The 15,889-nt window shown below is 36.5% G+C and overlaps 1 protein-coding gene across 1 annotated transcript in view; it reads right to left on the bottom strand.

Moving 5' to 3' along the window:
- lrp1ab (low density lipoprotein receptor-related protein 1Ab) overlaps positions 1 to 15,889 on the bottom strand; it is a 119,152-nt gene extending 103,263 nt beyond the window's left edge. Inside the window, exon 1 of the mRNA XM_084427645.1 lies at positions 15,329 to 15,889. Coding sequence (XP_084283771.1) covers positions 15,329 to 15,425 — 97 coding nt within the window. The 5' untranslated portion in view covers positions 15,426 to 15,889. The remainder of the gene's footprint in view (positions 1 to 15,328) is intronic.

Below are 15,889 nucleotides of genomic sequence, written 5' to 3'. Positions count from 1 at the left end.
GAGGACTATATAAGAGACTGTATAAGCTTCTAAAATATGGAGACAGCTGGTATCTCCAAAAAGTGTTATTATTGTTGTTAATGAAATTTAAAATGAAAACATTTTTTAAGTGAATAATTAAAAACTGGGAAATACTGAAACCTAAAAAATTATATAAAATTAATTTAGATTGCATTGAAACTTGAAACCTTCACAGTATTACACTTGAAAATGTCAATAGTTAGCAACTAGATAACACTATACTGTGAGAAATTTAACGTAATTAAACCTTTAACTTTGGCAGCCCTAAAATACTAAAGTCAAAAACAAAACACAAAATGAAACTAAACTTGAAAAAATTTTTTTAATAATAACAATAAAACTAAACTAAAATGAACAGAGTGAAAACTAACAAAAACTAAACAGTAGATACAAAATTTCTTAACAATAATAACCCAAATGACCAAATATTGAGAGATATATTCATCTAGAAGTACTTTTGCTCATATCACCATCAGCAGCATTAAGCGAGAAGCATTAGAGGACATGTTTGACACCGTTACTGACTGCGTTCCTAAGGTCTAAATCTTTCAACCAGACTAGGCCATTCTCATCACTCATGCCACTGACTGTACATAAAAAGCAACACTAAAAACACTCAGCATCTAAATTTAACGCACGATCACAGAGCAGCAGCGAGCGACCGCGAGGAGGAGAGTCTGTGACTCTAATTGGAGGTTTTGGGGTCGTTGGGGGGAACCGAGTACACAGGCAACTTTTCCCACAGAGCTTGCCTTCATTCAAAGCACACAAATATTTCAGACAGAGATGTGGATTGTTAATTCAGACCCCTGTTTTTTTCCAAACGCACAGCCAAACTACTGACAAGTTTTTGAAGGTGCAAATCAAGGGGGACTGTTAATCATTTCAAAGCATCGGAGTCTATGGTGGGGAATGAAGAAGGCCTTTATTTGTTCCTCTGGGCCTGCACCCAACTGCAAACATCAGGAGCATCCCAAAAAGGTGCACCGGCCAGGACTCCTTGAGCTAAGCGACCCAACATCACACTGCAGTCATTCGAAATACCACAGTCCTGTTATAACAAAAGCTGTTTCCACACAAGGGCTGGGAGCCGGCCAGAAGACCGGCCAATGCGGGAGAAACTTCCGTTTCATTCATTAGCGCTTTGTCTGGGGCATTTAATAATGACAGGAGTGTTTTACATCCAGGCACCTTCACAGGTTAAAAACATTGATCTTTTCTCTAAATTCTGGCCGAGGGAGTTTAACCAATTTATAAGTTTGTCCTCTGATGTTAATTTTCTAGGACAACCCTTAGTTGTGCTGGGCGCTGAAAAATGGGGCCAGTTTCTAATGAGATGAAATTCCAAAGAAATGAGGCTAAAAAAAAAACAATCATTCACACATCACCGTCGTTCAATGTTCACCCGTACCCTCCGGGCTGGCACACTATCGTTTTTTTTTTTCAATAAAGGAAGTATCCGCTTTACAGATAGTGGGGAAAACGCTGGATGGAAGCAAAAAAGGAACCAGCATGCGTTAGCAAACAGCAATGTGCAGACATGTACACGTGTATTGCTGCTTTGGGGCTGTAATCAGGATATCAAACTTAGATTGTGAACATGCTCCCGGTTCATTCCAAAACAATACTCACAAGGCACTTTGGCACACTCTACTTACAATTACTTTTGTTTATCTCCGTTACGTTTGCTTGGACTTGCTCCTAGTTTCGTTGAGAGATAATAGAAAAATAGAAAACAAACATAAATGGTGCCTTGGTACATTTTGATGAATGTACATTTTGGTGCATTATTTTATTCTAATATTTGACCACTGAATACCTGGCATGTGGGAACACCTTCACAAGTCTGCTTTATCAGATTGGAAAATATCTGTAGCCTACAACCTCAGGACCATCAGAGCCTGCACTTAGGGGATGGAAAAAAAGATTTTTGATTTTTTATTGTTTATTTTTTTTGTGCCTGTGGACAACATCTGAGACTGTGAACACCGGAAGAAATTGCGATGCATTTCGGCCATGATTTAAAACAATATAATCATTCAAAAGTGCCATTTATTTATTTTTTTAAATGTTAATCGTCTGATGTCACAAGTACATAAAACTTTCAGATGAAAAGTTATGAGTACGAATGGGCCAACAATCAACTAGTTCACAAATTTATCAAGATATATTTGTCTTTTTTTTCTTTTTTTTTCTTAAAATCACAAGCATTACATTGTTAAGAAAAATATGTAGACAATCATTGCAAACAAGCAGAGACGGTTCAAAATGCATGCAGCTCTTGAAGTTGAGGTTTTACCTACAGTTTGAGGATCCAATGGAGTTATAAGGTTTAGTCAAAAGCTCTTTTTAATACTTTTCATTGGTTAAATATTTGCTAAACCCAAAGACAGATGTAACGAATGACCAATAGAAATGATTTATGAAAAAAAAAAATTGACAAAATATGGAGATGCAAGGTTTCTGCCTGACAGCGAAATGTCTACATATTTTTGAAAGCAATAATGTTTTTTTAAATGCCACAAAGAAAGTCATCCATTTTGGTCACATAAACCCAAGAGCAAATGTTTTTCCTTAACTGGATAGTTCAACAAAACATGACAATTTGCACGCACTTACATCTGTGGAACAAAAGAAGAATGTTGGGAACCAAACAAAATTGGAGCCCACTGACTTACATTGAATGGACAAAAAAAAAAAAAAAAAAAAATACTGAGACATTCCTAAAAATATCGTTTTATGTTTAACAGAAGAAAGAAAGTCATACAGGTTTGGACATGATGTTGTGTAAATGAGGACAGAATATTAATTTAAATCCTTTACAGATAAATAGTCAAATAATCTTTCAGGAAACCCATCCTGACTGACAGGAAACTAATCCTGTTTTGTTGGTTATAAAACATTTTGCACAATTCTAATCAGCAGTTTACCTCAAAGCTAATCTTAGCTGAAAAGAAAGACAATATTGAGTTGGCGAGTGATAAAAAGAGAGGGAAACCACAGTTGAGACAGACAGGAGATCGGAGAGCCAGCTGCCGTTACATTTCCATGTCGTGCCAGCTGTAAGAAGTAGGGCTGGGCAAAAAAAATAATGTTTTCGATTAATATAATAAATGTGTGGTAGTGAAATTGGAATCGAGAATTGTTAAATTTTACTGGCATCTAAAATGTTGGGTGTCATAACCTTATTTATAACAATACAAGGAGGATACATGGGTCAAAAACAATAACTATTTTATTAATTTATTACTTTTAAAGTGAAAACTTAATCATTGAATTCATTGAATCAAATCGAAAAATCGAGAATTGAATCTAATCGAGAACCAATTCGGAATCGAATCGGGACACCTGTAATCGATACCCAGGCAGCCCTAGTAAGAATCGTGACCCAGTTTCAGCCCCTCAGTCTCAACTTCCCCCCGCACAGCGCAACGCCCCTCCAAATCAGCTCCAGACCTTGGCCACACATTCCAGCACCTTTTAATTGATTTCATCTGCAGACTCGTCCTCTGTGAGGATATGGGCTTGTAAAAGGCGAGTTCTCGGGTTTACCTCGGGTCTTTGGAGCCCACAATGGAATTTTGGAACTGAGTCGAGATCTTTGCTAAAATGACAATTATATCAGGGTGGTTCTTATTACAGTGCAGAACATTTCTGGAAGTTTCACCAAACGCTGTTACATAACCTTTTAATTCTGTTATGCATTCTCGGGGAAATTCCTGAAGATCCTGTTTGTAATTAGAAGTTGTAACATAAAATACAGAGAAAACAGGCAAAGAGAGGGGGGGGGGGGGGATGACAGAAAGAAAATGAGAGATCAGTTGCAAGACTGGTTCTCATCAGCTCGCACTGCTCTCCTCCCTTTAGGAATTTTCCATCTGCCTCACAGACCTGCAGGTGATAGTGGAAGCTAAACGCAGTGTATTCAACATTAATAATTAATAAACGTTTCTTGAGCACCAAATAAGCATATTCGAATGATTTCTGAAGGATCATGTTGACACTGAAGACTGCAGTAATAATGCTCAAAATTCAGCTTTGCCATCACAGGAAAAAATTCACAATATTACTGTTTTTACTGTATTTTTCATCAAATCATATGTATTCACCATGTATTATGCAGCCTACAATCTTAAGGCATCCAGCAAGAACACTGACTACAAGCCACAATACATAAACTAAGCAACAACCACCAACTGAGTCACTGCCACTAGGAACGAGGCTTCCGACAGAGAAAGTTGGAGAGATCTACAAGATGGTTCTTACCACTGCATTTTGCCACCTTTTCAGCACAACACTGCAGTCCCCCTGGGAAGGGATGCGTGTTAACATGAGGGTAAAGGGAAGAGCAATTAGGCTACATTCTCTGTTCATTGAGCTCTATTTTTGTGCTGAACGCCAGCGTCAAACACAGTCCAGTGACCCGTTTGAGGAACACCATACTGAGCAGGTCGCGGTCGGTGGTCCACCTCCTTCGAAATGTAGAAAAGGGCCTCAAAAACACATTGAGTGTACGTACACACTGAAGCGTGCAGACACACACACACACACACACACACACAACAGGACAATACGGTTAAACAAGAGAGCTTTGTGAATAACAGGGCACCATGTACTGGCCTGCTGCTCACACATGATGTGGTCAGACCCTCTGAACATTGTGTAAGTGACCACCAGACGTGCACATGATATGAACACATTTCTGCTCATTTTCTGCCTGGGTTTCATAAAGATCTTGCGGTCTTCGATATGTTTTATGATGATGATGCCTTGATAATACGGATTTATTACCCCCTAATTAAAAAAAAACACAAAAGCAAACTTTGTACCCATGTTTGAGAAGATAAGGTCCATTTCCAGGACGTATATACAGTACATGGCTAAACGGCTATATTACGGCTGCCATATCTATTCCCGATAAGTTATATTCTCTAATGAGGAAATAAAAGGTGTGAACGGCCAGTTCATTTTTAATTTTTTTTTATAAGGAGTGCCAGCCCAAAATCTTAAAGACGGCTTCCAGATACTAGGTTGTACAGGCGGTCTAGACTAACCAGATATTTACCAGTTATGTATCAGTGATCTGAAACTGGAATTGTAAGCTTTGTCAACCCTAACCAAACCCCACCTAATGGGTATACCAACCCACCTAACCAACTGCCAAGCGGTGGCATTAACCGCTTTGATGTTCCCTCATTATGACCCAAATTGATGTCTGATATTATAGAAAATCTAGTTTCTTATGGCTAATGAGAACTAACGAGTATAATACACTCATGGGCTACAGGCAGTGTTATTTTAGCATTATATATACACTATTATAGTATTTATTAATGTTTTAATTTGATGATTTTATATTTTTTCATATTTTCATTTTCTTTTAATGACATGCTTGTCAGTTTTTGGTTAAATTTATTATTAGCTTTCTTTTCTTTTATGTTTTTGTACTTTTAGCACTTTATTTAAGTTTTTTAAGTTTTAAATCAAATATTTATATTTTATTTGATAAAATTTCAATAAAAAAAAAAAGATTTTAATGGTTTAAGTTCACAATAACACTTGCTTCAGTATAATGATATTTTTGGTATAATGATGAACAAAAAATAAGTGTTAATTAAGTGAAAACTGATAAATGTAATAAATTAAAGTGCCCACTTATTATTGTTATTGTTAAATCACATTAATGGTTCACATTTTTCTTTACTCTGTGATATTTGTTTTGGATTCTTTTACCTGCAATTTGAGGAAATGGAAAATACAATAAATATAATAAGAAAACAAAATAAAAATTGAAGTGATACTTTGTGGCCGCCGCCCTTCTGCACTCACAAATAATCTATTCATGAAAGGTCTCACCCTGCTCCTCATTGTATATTGATCAACTGATTCTCTTTTAACATAACACGTAGCTATTATTTGCTTAGTCTTGCCCACTGTTTTCACTAAGCTATCACAATCCTGACTTTCTAGCCTTAATAAAATATTTATACCTGACACATGGATCAGTAAACAGTATTTATTGAGATTGTAGGAGCTGCCCAGGCAAGTTCCCAGGTGTGAACTACCCATGAAGGGCAGGTTTGATGTTCACAGAACACCTGTTTCTTTCCTAATGCCAATCATTTCAAATAAACAACACAATGACTGATTACAAGTCAGGACTAAGGGCACAATGAAGGCCCCAGTCATTTTCATAACCGCCAATTGTACATTTCTAGTAACTGCCTGTCCATCATCAGGATGAGTAACTTGAAATATTCTGAAGAGATGCATAGATACGGCTCTAGGTGTGATGCAGACGGACTTTAGTCACAGCACCAAAGATTATTTGGATTTTAATTGCTTTCATACATGAGCAGTTCTCTGACAGCAAAATGAGAGTGACGATGAGGAGCGTTAAAACACCAAAAGTCACCAACAAATAAAAGTTCTTTCATGATTTACTAAACCCCTACACCTTCCAAAGCCATATGATTATATTGTATCCGCTAAAAACAAAGGGAGGTGTTTTTCTGTTTTGTTTTTTTGCGCTCCTAAAATGACAAAAAAAAGGAATAAAGATTGTATATTTGATTGGCTTCATAAGCCTTGGAATATAATGCACACAAGTGATATGTACTACTTTTAATATAACTTTATGGTGCTTATATATATATATATATATATACATACTCATACATACCTTTTATACAGACAGACAGACAGACCGACAGATAGACAGATAGACAGATAGATAGATAGATAGATAGATAGATAGATAGATAGATAGATAGATAGATAGATAGATTCCTATTCACTTCCACTATGCAGAAAAGTGCAGCACAACAAAAAAATAATTTATCCCTTTAACAGTTTTTTTTGGAAAGGAATTAGGGCATTAAATTAGGGCTGAAATATATTCAGCAAGGATTCATTAAAAATGAGTTATATTTTAAATAAATGCAGTTCTTTGAACTTTCTATTCATCAAAGAATCCTGACTAAATGCATCACGGTTTCCACAAAAATATTAAGCAGCACAACTGTTTTCAGCAATGATAATAATAAGAAATTTTACTTGAGGACTAAATCAGCATATTAGAATGATCATGTGACACTGAACTGAAGACAGCTTTGACATCACAGGAATAAATGACATTTTAAAACATACTAAAAAAGAATCATAAGAGCATAAGAGACTTCTTTCAAAAACAAAAAAATAATCCCAAACTTTTGAACGGTAGAATATACAAAGGAGTGAATGAGAGAAATTGAAAAGGTAAAAAAGAAAAAGATATAAGAGTTCTAGTGCGTGAGTGTGGGATGTTTAGAAAACATGACAATTGGCCTCAACATTTGAGCAGCCATGTTTGCGCCTCACGTGAGGAAGGAAGAAGGCAATCCATTTAGGACCTTCAACATCGTCAGATCGTCATACTCAGACTCTAAAGAAACAGCCAAACACTTCACACAACATCCCATGTCTGCGATAATCATGACATCCGACCACAAAGAACCTAGTAGTTGACAGAAGCACTTGCTAACCACTCGCTTATGTTTCCTGTCACTTGCACATCAACAGCACCCACCTACTTGCACATCAACAGCACCCACCTACTTGTGTTTTGCTACATGCAGCCATGTCCTCCTGGGTGTAGCAGTTAAATAGGGTAAACATTAATACCGCAAGCTGAAAACACCAATTACAGTATATTTAACTCAATACCATCAACAATATCCTCTTTTATCCACAGCTCCAAACCTCTCACACAAGGAGGAACCATGCGATATCTAGTCGGTTATGCAAATCCAGGTTTAGCCCTCAGTCCCAGAGGAGTCTACTGTGTTTCCCAGGAAGAGGGGAGGTTAAAAGAGGGAGATTAGAGCCTCCTCAGGCCCTGGGTGGTAAGACTCCAGCTAAGCAATCTAATGCTATTACATTGTGCTTTTCTTATTTCGTTTTTCCATCAATCTCTTTATTAAATTTTAAAATTAAATTTTATTAAATTTACTGCCCAGTCAACGTGGGACACTATGTTTACTCAGGATTGTCTGGGAAGGTCAACTTCCCAACATATTCAAAAAAGGGATCCCATGTCTTTGAAAATTTAGCCTGGGAGCCCCTTAACAAATGCCTCATATTTTCCAGTTTGGCAAAGTAAAGGGCATCCCTAATCCAGTGAATGTGCGATGGAGGTGTAGAAGACTTCCATTTCAAAATTATCAAACGCCTTGCTAACAAACTAACAAAGGCTATAAACATCCTAGACTCTGCAGACAACCACATTGTGACCGGAATTACCCCGAAAAGTGCGGTGACAGCATCAGGCACTATTCTCTTCCCTGTGACCTCACTCAAAGAATCAAAAATATTTTGTGTTGCTGCTGCCTGGTGACAGCGGTCACAAGTCGGGTCAATGTTGTCAAACATCTTAGAAAGCCTGGTCTTAGTCAAATGAGTACGGTGTAAAATTTTACAAATTGGCACAAATTGAAGAGTGGTGTACTTTGTCAAGAACATTCCCCCACATATCTTCTTCAGTGAACGCAATCCCCAGATCTTCCTTCCCATAGCGCTTTAATTGACGCCAAAGAAACCAATCTGAGTGAGTGGATCCGAGCATAAATGAGTGAAATCATACCCTTCAAAGCAGGAGCTGGTTTTAAAAAAGTTTCAAGGGGTGTATCAGAGGGTATAGAAGGAAACTGAGGGAACCTATGAAAAACTAAATTACGGATCTGCAAGTACCTAAAAAAGTGTTGATTTTTGGACAACTGTTCAAATGAGGCGAAAGTGTTGTCAGTGCTTTTCTTATTTCAAAAGACAATTCCTGTACGCCGACAAAAATAAACTGTTGAAAATCTGATTTTCGGTCAAAGCCGTGAATATACTAAAAAGGAAGGTTCCGGGTTCATTGCAAGTTAAGCTATACGGACAGTAAAATGTCTCTCTCCAACATTACATGCACACACACAATTCTTTTAGTACACACTTGGGGTGTAACGGTAAGAAAAAAAATAAAAAAAATCAGACAATACCGTTCTCCAACAACCGTGCACTTGCACCGCGATTCATCTCAAATCTGATGATGCACATCTATGATATGGTTTGTTGATAATAACAGAGTTCGGCTAATGTATGTTTCTGTCAATAGATACGCATTCTGGCTTCACATTAACCTTGTTCAATGCGAGTGGCATATGCTCTATTATGACCAGTCATTTACGCCGCCATGATCATCCGGGTGTTGATAGCGCTCGAGAGCAGGTGAGACCTGAACAGCACACGATGCTATCTGTGTTTAAACTAAACTCATTTAAGCTTTGCCAATTTAAACCTTCAAGCGCAAGAACATGCACAGAAAACTCACGCGCACACATAAAACCACGTCTCAGACAGCGCGCAAATGTTGAGTCCTCTTTCAAGTCTTGCACTTGAACGGACAAATTCATGTCAACTTGCCAGACGTGGCGAGTATCCTAGCAAACGTAGTAGTTTACGTCTTAAGTGAACGTAAACTGTCGATAAAGACAATGCATTTGTATCAGTATCAGTGTACTGAATCTGTGCATTGTGTCTTAAAGTGACAGCTGACAAATATTCCTGCTTAAGGTTAAATCAGACAACAAAAGACAAGGAAATCACTCACTGCTCTTGACTGAATAGCTTTTGTAACTTTAATATTGATTCATCTTTAAAAAATGTATACAGATTATGCAATGTTGTTTTACATTTGATTACTTTATTACATTTTTCTGTACATAAAAATGACTGTTAGATACCTGAAAAACTTGAAAAGCACTGTTTATTTTATTTGTGCCTTTGCTCTACTTTATTTATTTGTGCTGTTGCTTGTAGTTTTGATTATTTGTTCTTATTTTCTTTGTTTTTATTTGACAGTAGTCCTTTTTTCCCTGAACATAGCGCATACCGTGACTCTAAAACCGTGACAAAAACCAAAGCGTGAGTAATTCGAACCATTACACCCCTAGTACACACATACAAACCACACTCAGACATCTATACCAACAAACCCCCAAAATTATAACTGCATAATTTATGCAATTGGCTCTATAATACAGCAGAAGCAGAAATTAGGAAAAAAGTAAATATTTGCTTTATAGGCCAAACCTGAGAAAATTGTTCCATATGGTAAAAAAATATAAATAACATTTTATTTTGAAGCTTTGCCAACAGAGTGAAAGCCTATTACAAAGAATGCATTTTATAATTAAATTCCCCTCGGATTAAAACTTTTAATGGGGACATTTTTGTCCTTAAGGTTCTAAGTGTAACTATTTTGCATACCTAGTGTAAAATAGATCTATAGAAGATTAGATAATAGATTTATTCCAATAAAAATACACACTTAACACAGGCAAAATTAATAAAAAAAAATAGATTTAGATTTTTGAGTAATTCAAACATACTTTTCCATAGTTCACAGAACTAGAAATTACAAACAAAATGCAAATAAATGCGCTCACCTGACTCATATATATCCACTGTTTCTTTAAGTAAAATGCATTCCTCATAAGGCTGACATTTAAAATATCAGTTTTGACCTGGAAATGAGCAAATACCCTACTACAAACCTGATCTCTGGATCTATACACAATATACACTAATTATAGAAACAGTAAAATATATTGTTAAAATATTTGTGCATAACCTAAATGATATTCACGAGCTATAAGAATTCCCCATTTTGCGACCTCAAAAACCAGCACATCAAGCAGCACTGACAGTGTGTCATAGATGAATAGACCCTGGAATATTCCTTAAGTGAGTAAGCGGTCACATTTGAATATCTGATGTGCAGTGTTCACTTCGAATAAAGGTTACGTAACAGACTTTGCTGTTGCGGTGCTCTTCAACTAACAACAACAAAAAGAAATCCAAGCCTGAATGAGAATGTTACCAAGAGGTTTATAATGTAGCTCTATTCATTCATCAAATGGGGCAGAGATGGTGTGGGAGAAACGAATGGTTGAACGAAAACTGAATGTATGAGTAGATGTATTAATGTATGAATGTGGGAGGATTCATGGATTTATCTCAGACTATAAGAGGATTGTAGAAACCTCCGGAGTATCTGAGCCACAAAGACAGGTGTGTACATAAGATAATGCACTGATCAAGCAGAGGACAAAAACATTGGTTGGTTAGGATCAGTGTTAATATTGTTAAAGAAAACTAAATGAAAACATAAGTAAAAATAAAACATAACATAACCAGAAAAAAACTGAAACTAAACTAACACTAAGACAGTGCTGAGAAATTTAACAGCGTTAAACGTTTTTAAATGATACCAGTTTGCGCATTAACTTTGGCAGCCCTAAAATCAATATTGTAATTCTCAAATAACTATTACAAATAGTTTTTGTAAATCGAAATAAAGCTTAAATAAAATAAAAAATATTAGATAAACAACTTAAACGTAAAAAACTTGTCCAACTAAATGAAATAAAATAAGTTTGTTAGAAGTACTAAAGTGACTAAAACATAAAAACAAATAAAAGCTAAAAGAGAAATATTTTTAAAAACCTGATAAAATTACACACTGAAATTAAAATGAAAACTGTAAATAAAAGCTAATTCAACATATTAATAAATACTATAATAGTAATAAATATTACAATAACATTTCCAAAAAAAGACAAAAAATTGAAACTTAATAAAATGTAAAAATAAAATTAATAACTATGAATGAAAAATTTGCCAATACCAATTACTAAATTGAAAAGTAAAAAAAAAAGAAATAATAATAATATTTTTTCCCATTCCTGTATTTACAGACATGTTCTAAAGAGGGGTGGGCAATATACCGGTAGACACGATTAACCAGAAGAAATTTGTCATACGGTAGAGAATTTGGACTATTGTCTCTATTGCGGTTACGCTCATGTGATGTTGCTGTGCTACGGCAGTCACGAAAGCATTTTTAAGTATACTGTAGAACTGAACTGAGTGCTTTTTGCTAACTAATTGGGCTCGAACGATTAAAAACATATACCTATGTGTTAAAGTAACCATATCTTTGCAAGTCAACACAGTCATTTATGTCGTAAGTGAACGTAAACTGTTGAGAAAGAAAACAGTATATTGGATTCACGCAGTCGCTCTTAAAGTGACAGCATCCAAATTTACCAGCTGCTGTTGGTAATCAAACGACAAAAAGGAGAAAATCTCTCACTGCTCTTAACTGAATCACTTTTGTAACTTTAATAAAAAATAAATGTATCATTTGCACAGTGAAGACTATGCAGTGTTTTTATATACATTTAATTACTTTATACAACATATGTAGTATTTCTTATTTCTAGTGTTTGAAGTTCAAAGTGTTTCAGGTAAGTCTATTTCATTTGAGTTTTTGTTCTATTGTAGTTTTTTTCCTAAATACTTGTAATTAGTTTTGCTTTCTTTATCACTGTTGACTGTTTTTTATTACTTAGGCTAATAACTATATTGTGATATCGTTTTCATGAAAAAATTCATGTTCTCTAGTTCTAAAGCAGAAAAACTGGTCTACTCCAACACTGAAAAAGCATCAGTTCTCCTGTTCCAACAGTGATCTACACAAAGCCACGAGTTCCTGCTGTAGTCATTGACAGTAGACTGATTCCAGCTCGGGCCCACTCACCACCTACGCCTGAACCACTGCAAGGGTCACTCTGCATTCCATGAAGCCAAATGCTAACACGTACATTAAATCAGTGCTTAGCGTTACATGCCAAAATGTGATCTAACAGTGAGGCAATGCCTCTGCAGATACATACTCCCAAACCTGCACGCCAAGGTCTGCAGTGCTTTCCTATTCCTCCCCTAAAGTTAGTTATGAGGTGGTCTAGAATAATGGCTCTGCTCTATCCAGATGTTCCAGAGAGGGTGGAGGTGGAGACAATGCAACACAAGAACCTCCACCCTGCCTCTGTCCGCCAGACCACTTCCTCCTCATTTTTCAAAGAGCAGACAAACTCCCAGGTCATTCACATAGCATAAAACCAACATATTACTCTCATTCCATGCCAAGAAAATCTCATCTCATTAGTTTCATGAATGAGGAGTGTTCAAATATAGAATATTTGTTTATGACAGTAATCTTTACGTTCCAGTATAATAAAAATACCCACATCCCTCAGGCACCAAATCCTGTCTAGACAAGATAACGGTTCATCTGAGGTCTCCTGAGGTTCATTTTTTTGTGGTCGCAACTCGCAACTAAACCTATTATCAGAGATCAGCAGAGGCGACTCATCTGCGACAGTCAAAATCATCTGACAGGCCGTCTGTGGTGGCTGCACGTGGGTCAAATGTGCAGATTAAACAAGTTGAAAGACTACATCACATGACTTGCGACACAATTGTTCATACGTCATTGATTCAACAGTCATATAAATTACACAAATGTTTCCATAAGTAATTGAAGATAACAGATTAATGTAATGATTTAAAGGGATAATCAAAATAACTAAATATGTTCTTTTGTGTTCCAGGCGGTTACATTTTTTGTCCATAGGCTACAATAAAATCAATGCGCTCCAAAAACAACACTGAACATCACTGGCTTTCATTTTGTGAAGAATATTCCACAGAGATAATAAAGTCAAATAGCCTTGGAATGCCTTGAGAATTATTATAAGATGATAGAATTAAATTTGTTGGGTGAACTATCCCTTTAAGACAAAAGAAATTGCAGTTAAGATGTGATGCACAACCTAGTAAATGACTTCTGATCAGGCTTACATATGCACTTATTTCACTGGCATGAGCATTGCATTTAGATCTGCATAATTCAAAATGTGGGCCATTTTTCTGAGCCCTACAAAAAAGAACTGTTGCATAATTTATACAGATGTCACAGAAAACTATCCGGAGTATTTATTCAAAAGGCATCCAGTGTGCTTTGTAGGCACCGCATTTATGTGGGTCGTTATTGTTAACATCACAAACTATAAAACAAAAGCTATAAAAAGTAATAACTAGGTCAAGCTCTTTGGTATTTTAAAATATTTAGCCAACTTAAATACCTCAAACTGCCTTGGAACAATCAGATGTGTCAGACAAAGACAACCATACTATGAATTACTTTGGTGGTTCTCAACTGGTGGGTTTACAACTCAAAAATGGGTCACTGCTCTGACAGAAGGGAAAACAGAATGCTAAATGCAAATATTAATATGTAACTAACCAAATAAAAGTGCACAGTCAGTAGGCTTGTCAACATTAAAAAGTGAGGAAAAATGCCACTCGAAACTTTTAAATCAGTGTCCAATCGTGTTTCATGGTGCAAGACATTTGAAATTTCCATGAGCCAACACAGATTTGTTTTGTGGCATGCTTTAATTCTTGAAAAAAATTAGTATTCAATAAAAAATTACTAAGAAATACAGGTTAATTTGCAGCATAAACTTGGTTTGTACCATTTGATCTTTAATAAAAATAAAATAATTGTTTCATTTTGAATAATAATCAAAAGTGCCTCTGTCAAAATCTGGGTCGTGAAGCAAAACTAGTTAAGTGCATACTCGGATTCAAATCACTTCTAAATAAACTAATTGTACAAACTTGGGATAAATATTGGAGTGCAAAGACATTATCTGATTGTGGAGAGAGCAATTAGCCCTGAATATATATCCGTCTCAGATTATGGTGTTTACGTCACGCAAAACAAACGCTAAAGAGTCGACAAGACTCTTTTGTTGGCGATACCGACTAAACGAAGCACTATAGTGCCTATCCGTGCACTTGAATAGACCGCTAAGAATGCGGGAATATGGAGCCTGTCCACAGCATGCAAATAGACCTGTGGCGAGCTCCGCTTTCACTCATACTGTAACAATTCATCCAAGCACGAGAATAACGTTTGACAGGCGTTTGAATTCATAACCGACTACAGCGAATGCACAGGCCTATTATTGAAGCTATTGCAATATAACTCAACTCCCACATCTCCAATCTGTCCCCAATGGCACAAACGCGTTAAAAATGTGTAGCTTCTCTGCACAAATGCTGATAATGCGAATGTTTCATAATGAAATAGCGCGAGTCTGGATGAGGATAACAAGGACACATGTAGCAATCACGGCACAGGTGATAAGAAAACTGTGCAAATACTCTACACAGCAAGCTATTTCATTTATTCCAAATCAATCCCCAAACCTGAAATAATCACGTATCGCTGGCTGCCCACATAGTGGGTGTCGAAAGCAGCAGCCTGCACGTACTGTAGCTTGGTCACTATTACCAGGCCATGTCTGAAAACTTTACAGACTGTCTTCCAGATGCATGCATGGACAAAACAACACGTTTAATCGTGGTTACTCACCTTCAATGGCTCTGGTGGGATCTACAACCTCTATTGCAAAAACTACTCCCAGGTAGAGCAATCCAACAGCCAGCATGTTTGCATTGTAAGATGGCATTGCCTATGAAAATATCACAATTGTTCACGTAAAGCTGGATTCGAACACCTCATCCAAACCTCACAATTGTCCGCCGTGGTCTGTTGTTTCTTGCGCCCTCCGACACGCTAGAAAATGTAGCTGAGCAGACAATATGCACGGTAGAGAATGTATCATTAAAATGTATATAAATATATATTAAGGCTTTTCCAGCCTAAAAAGGCGAGGTGTTGTACAATGGCACGGTCATGTATGTTGCTTACTGATTAACAGCATGCAAACAGAGGTTTATGGTGCCTTTTTTTTTTTTTTAAATGCTTTAAAATCAAAGCGGTTTTCTCTGTGATGAAATTATTCCTTTTGCAAAATCAGGATAATAAAAATACAAGATCGTCAGTTAGCGGTCCTCGCTGCAAAAATAAAATAAAAAAGACTCCTCTCTTCTGTGCCCCACCGCTTCTGATGCTGGTGGTTACAATTTAAGT

This window comes from Rutilus rutilus (genome assembly GCF_951802725.1).
Source record: "Rutilus rutilus genome assembly, chromosome: 13".
NCBI classification, from domain to species: Eukaryota; Metazoa; Chordata; class Actinopteri; order Cypriniformes; family Leuciscidae; genus Rutilus; species Rutilus rutilus.
Note: the sequence above shows the minus strand (reverse complement) of the source record. Positions and strands in the feature narration are given on the sequence as shown.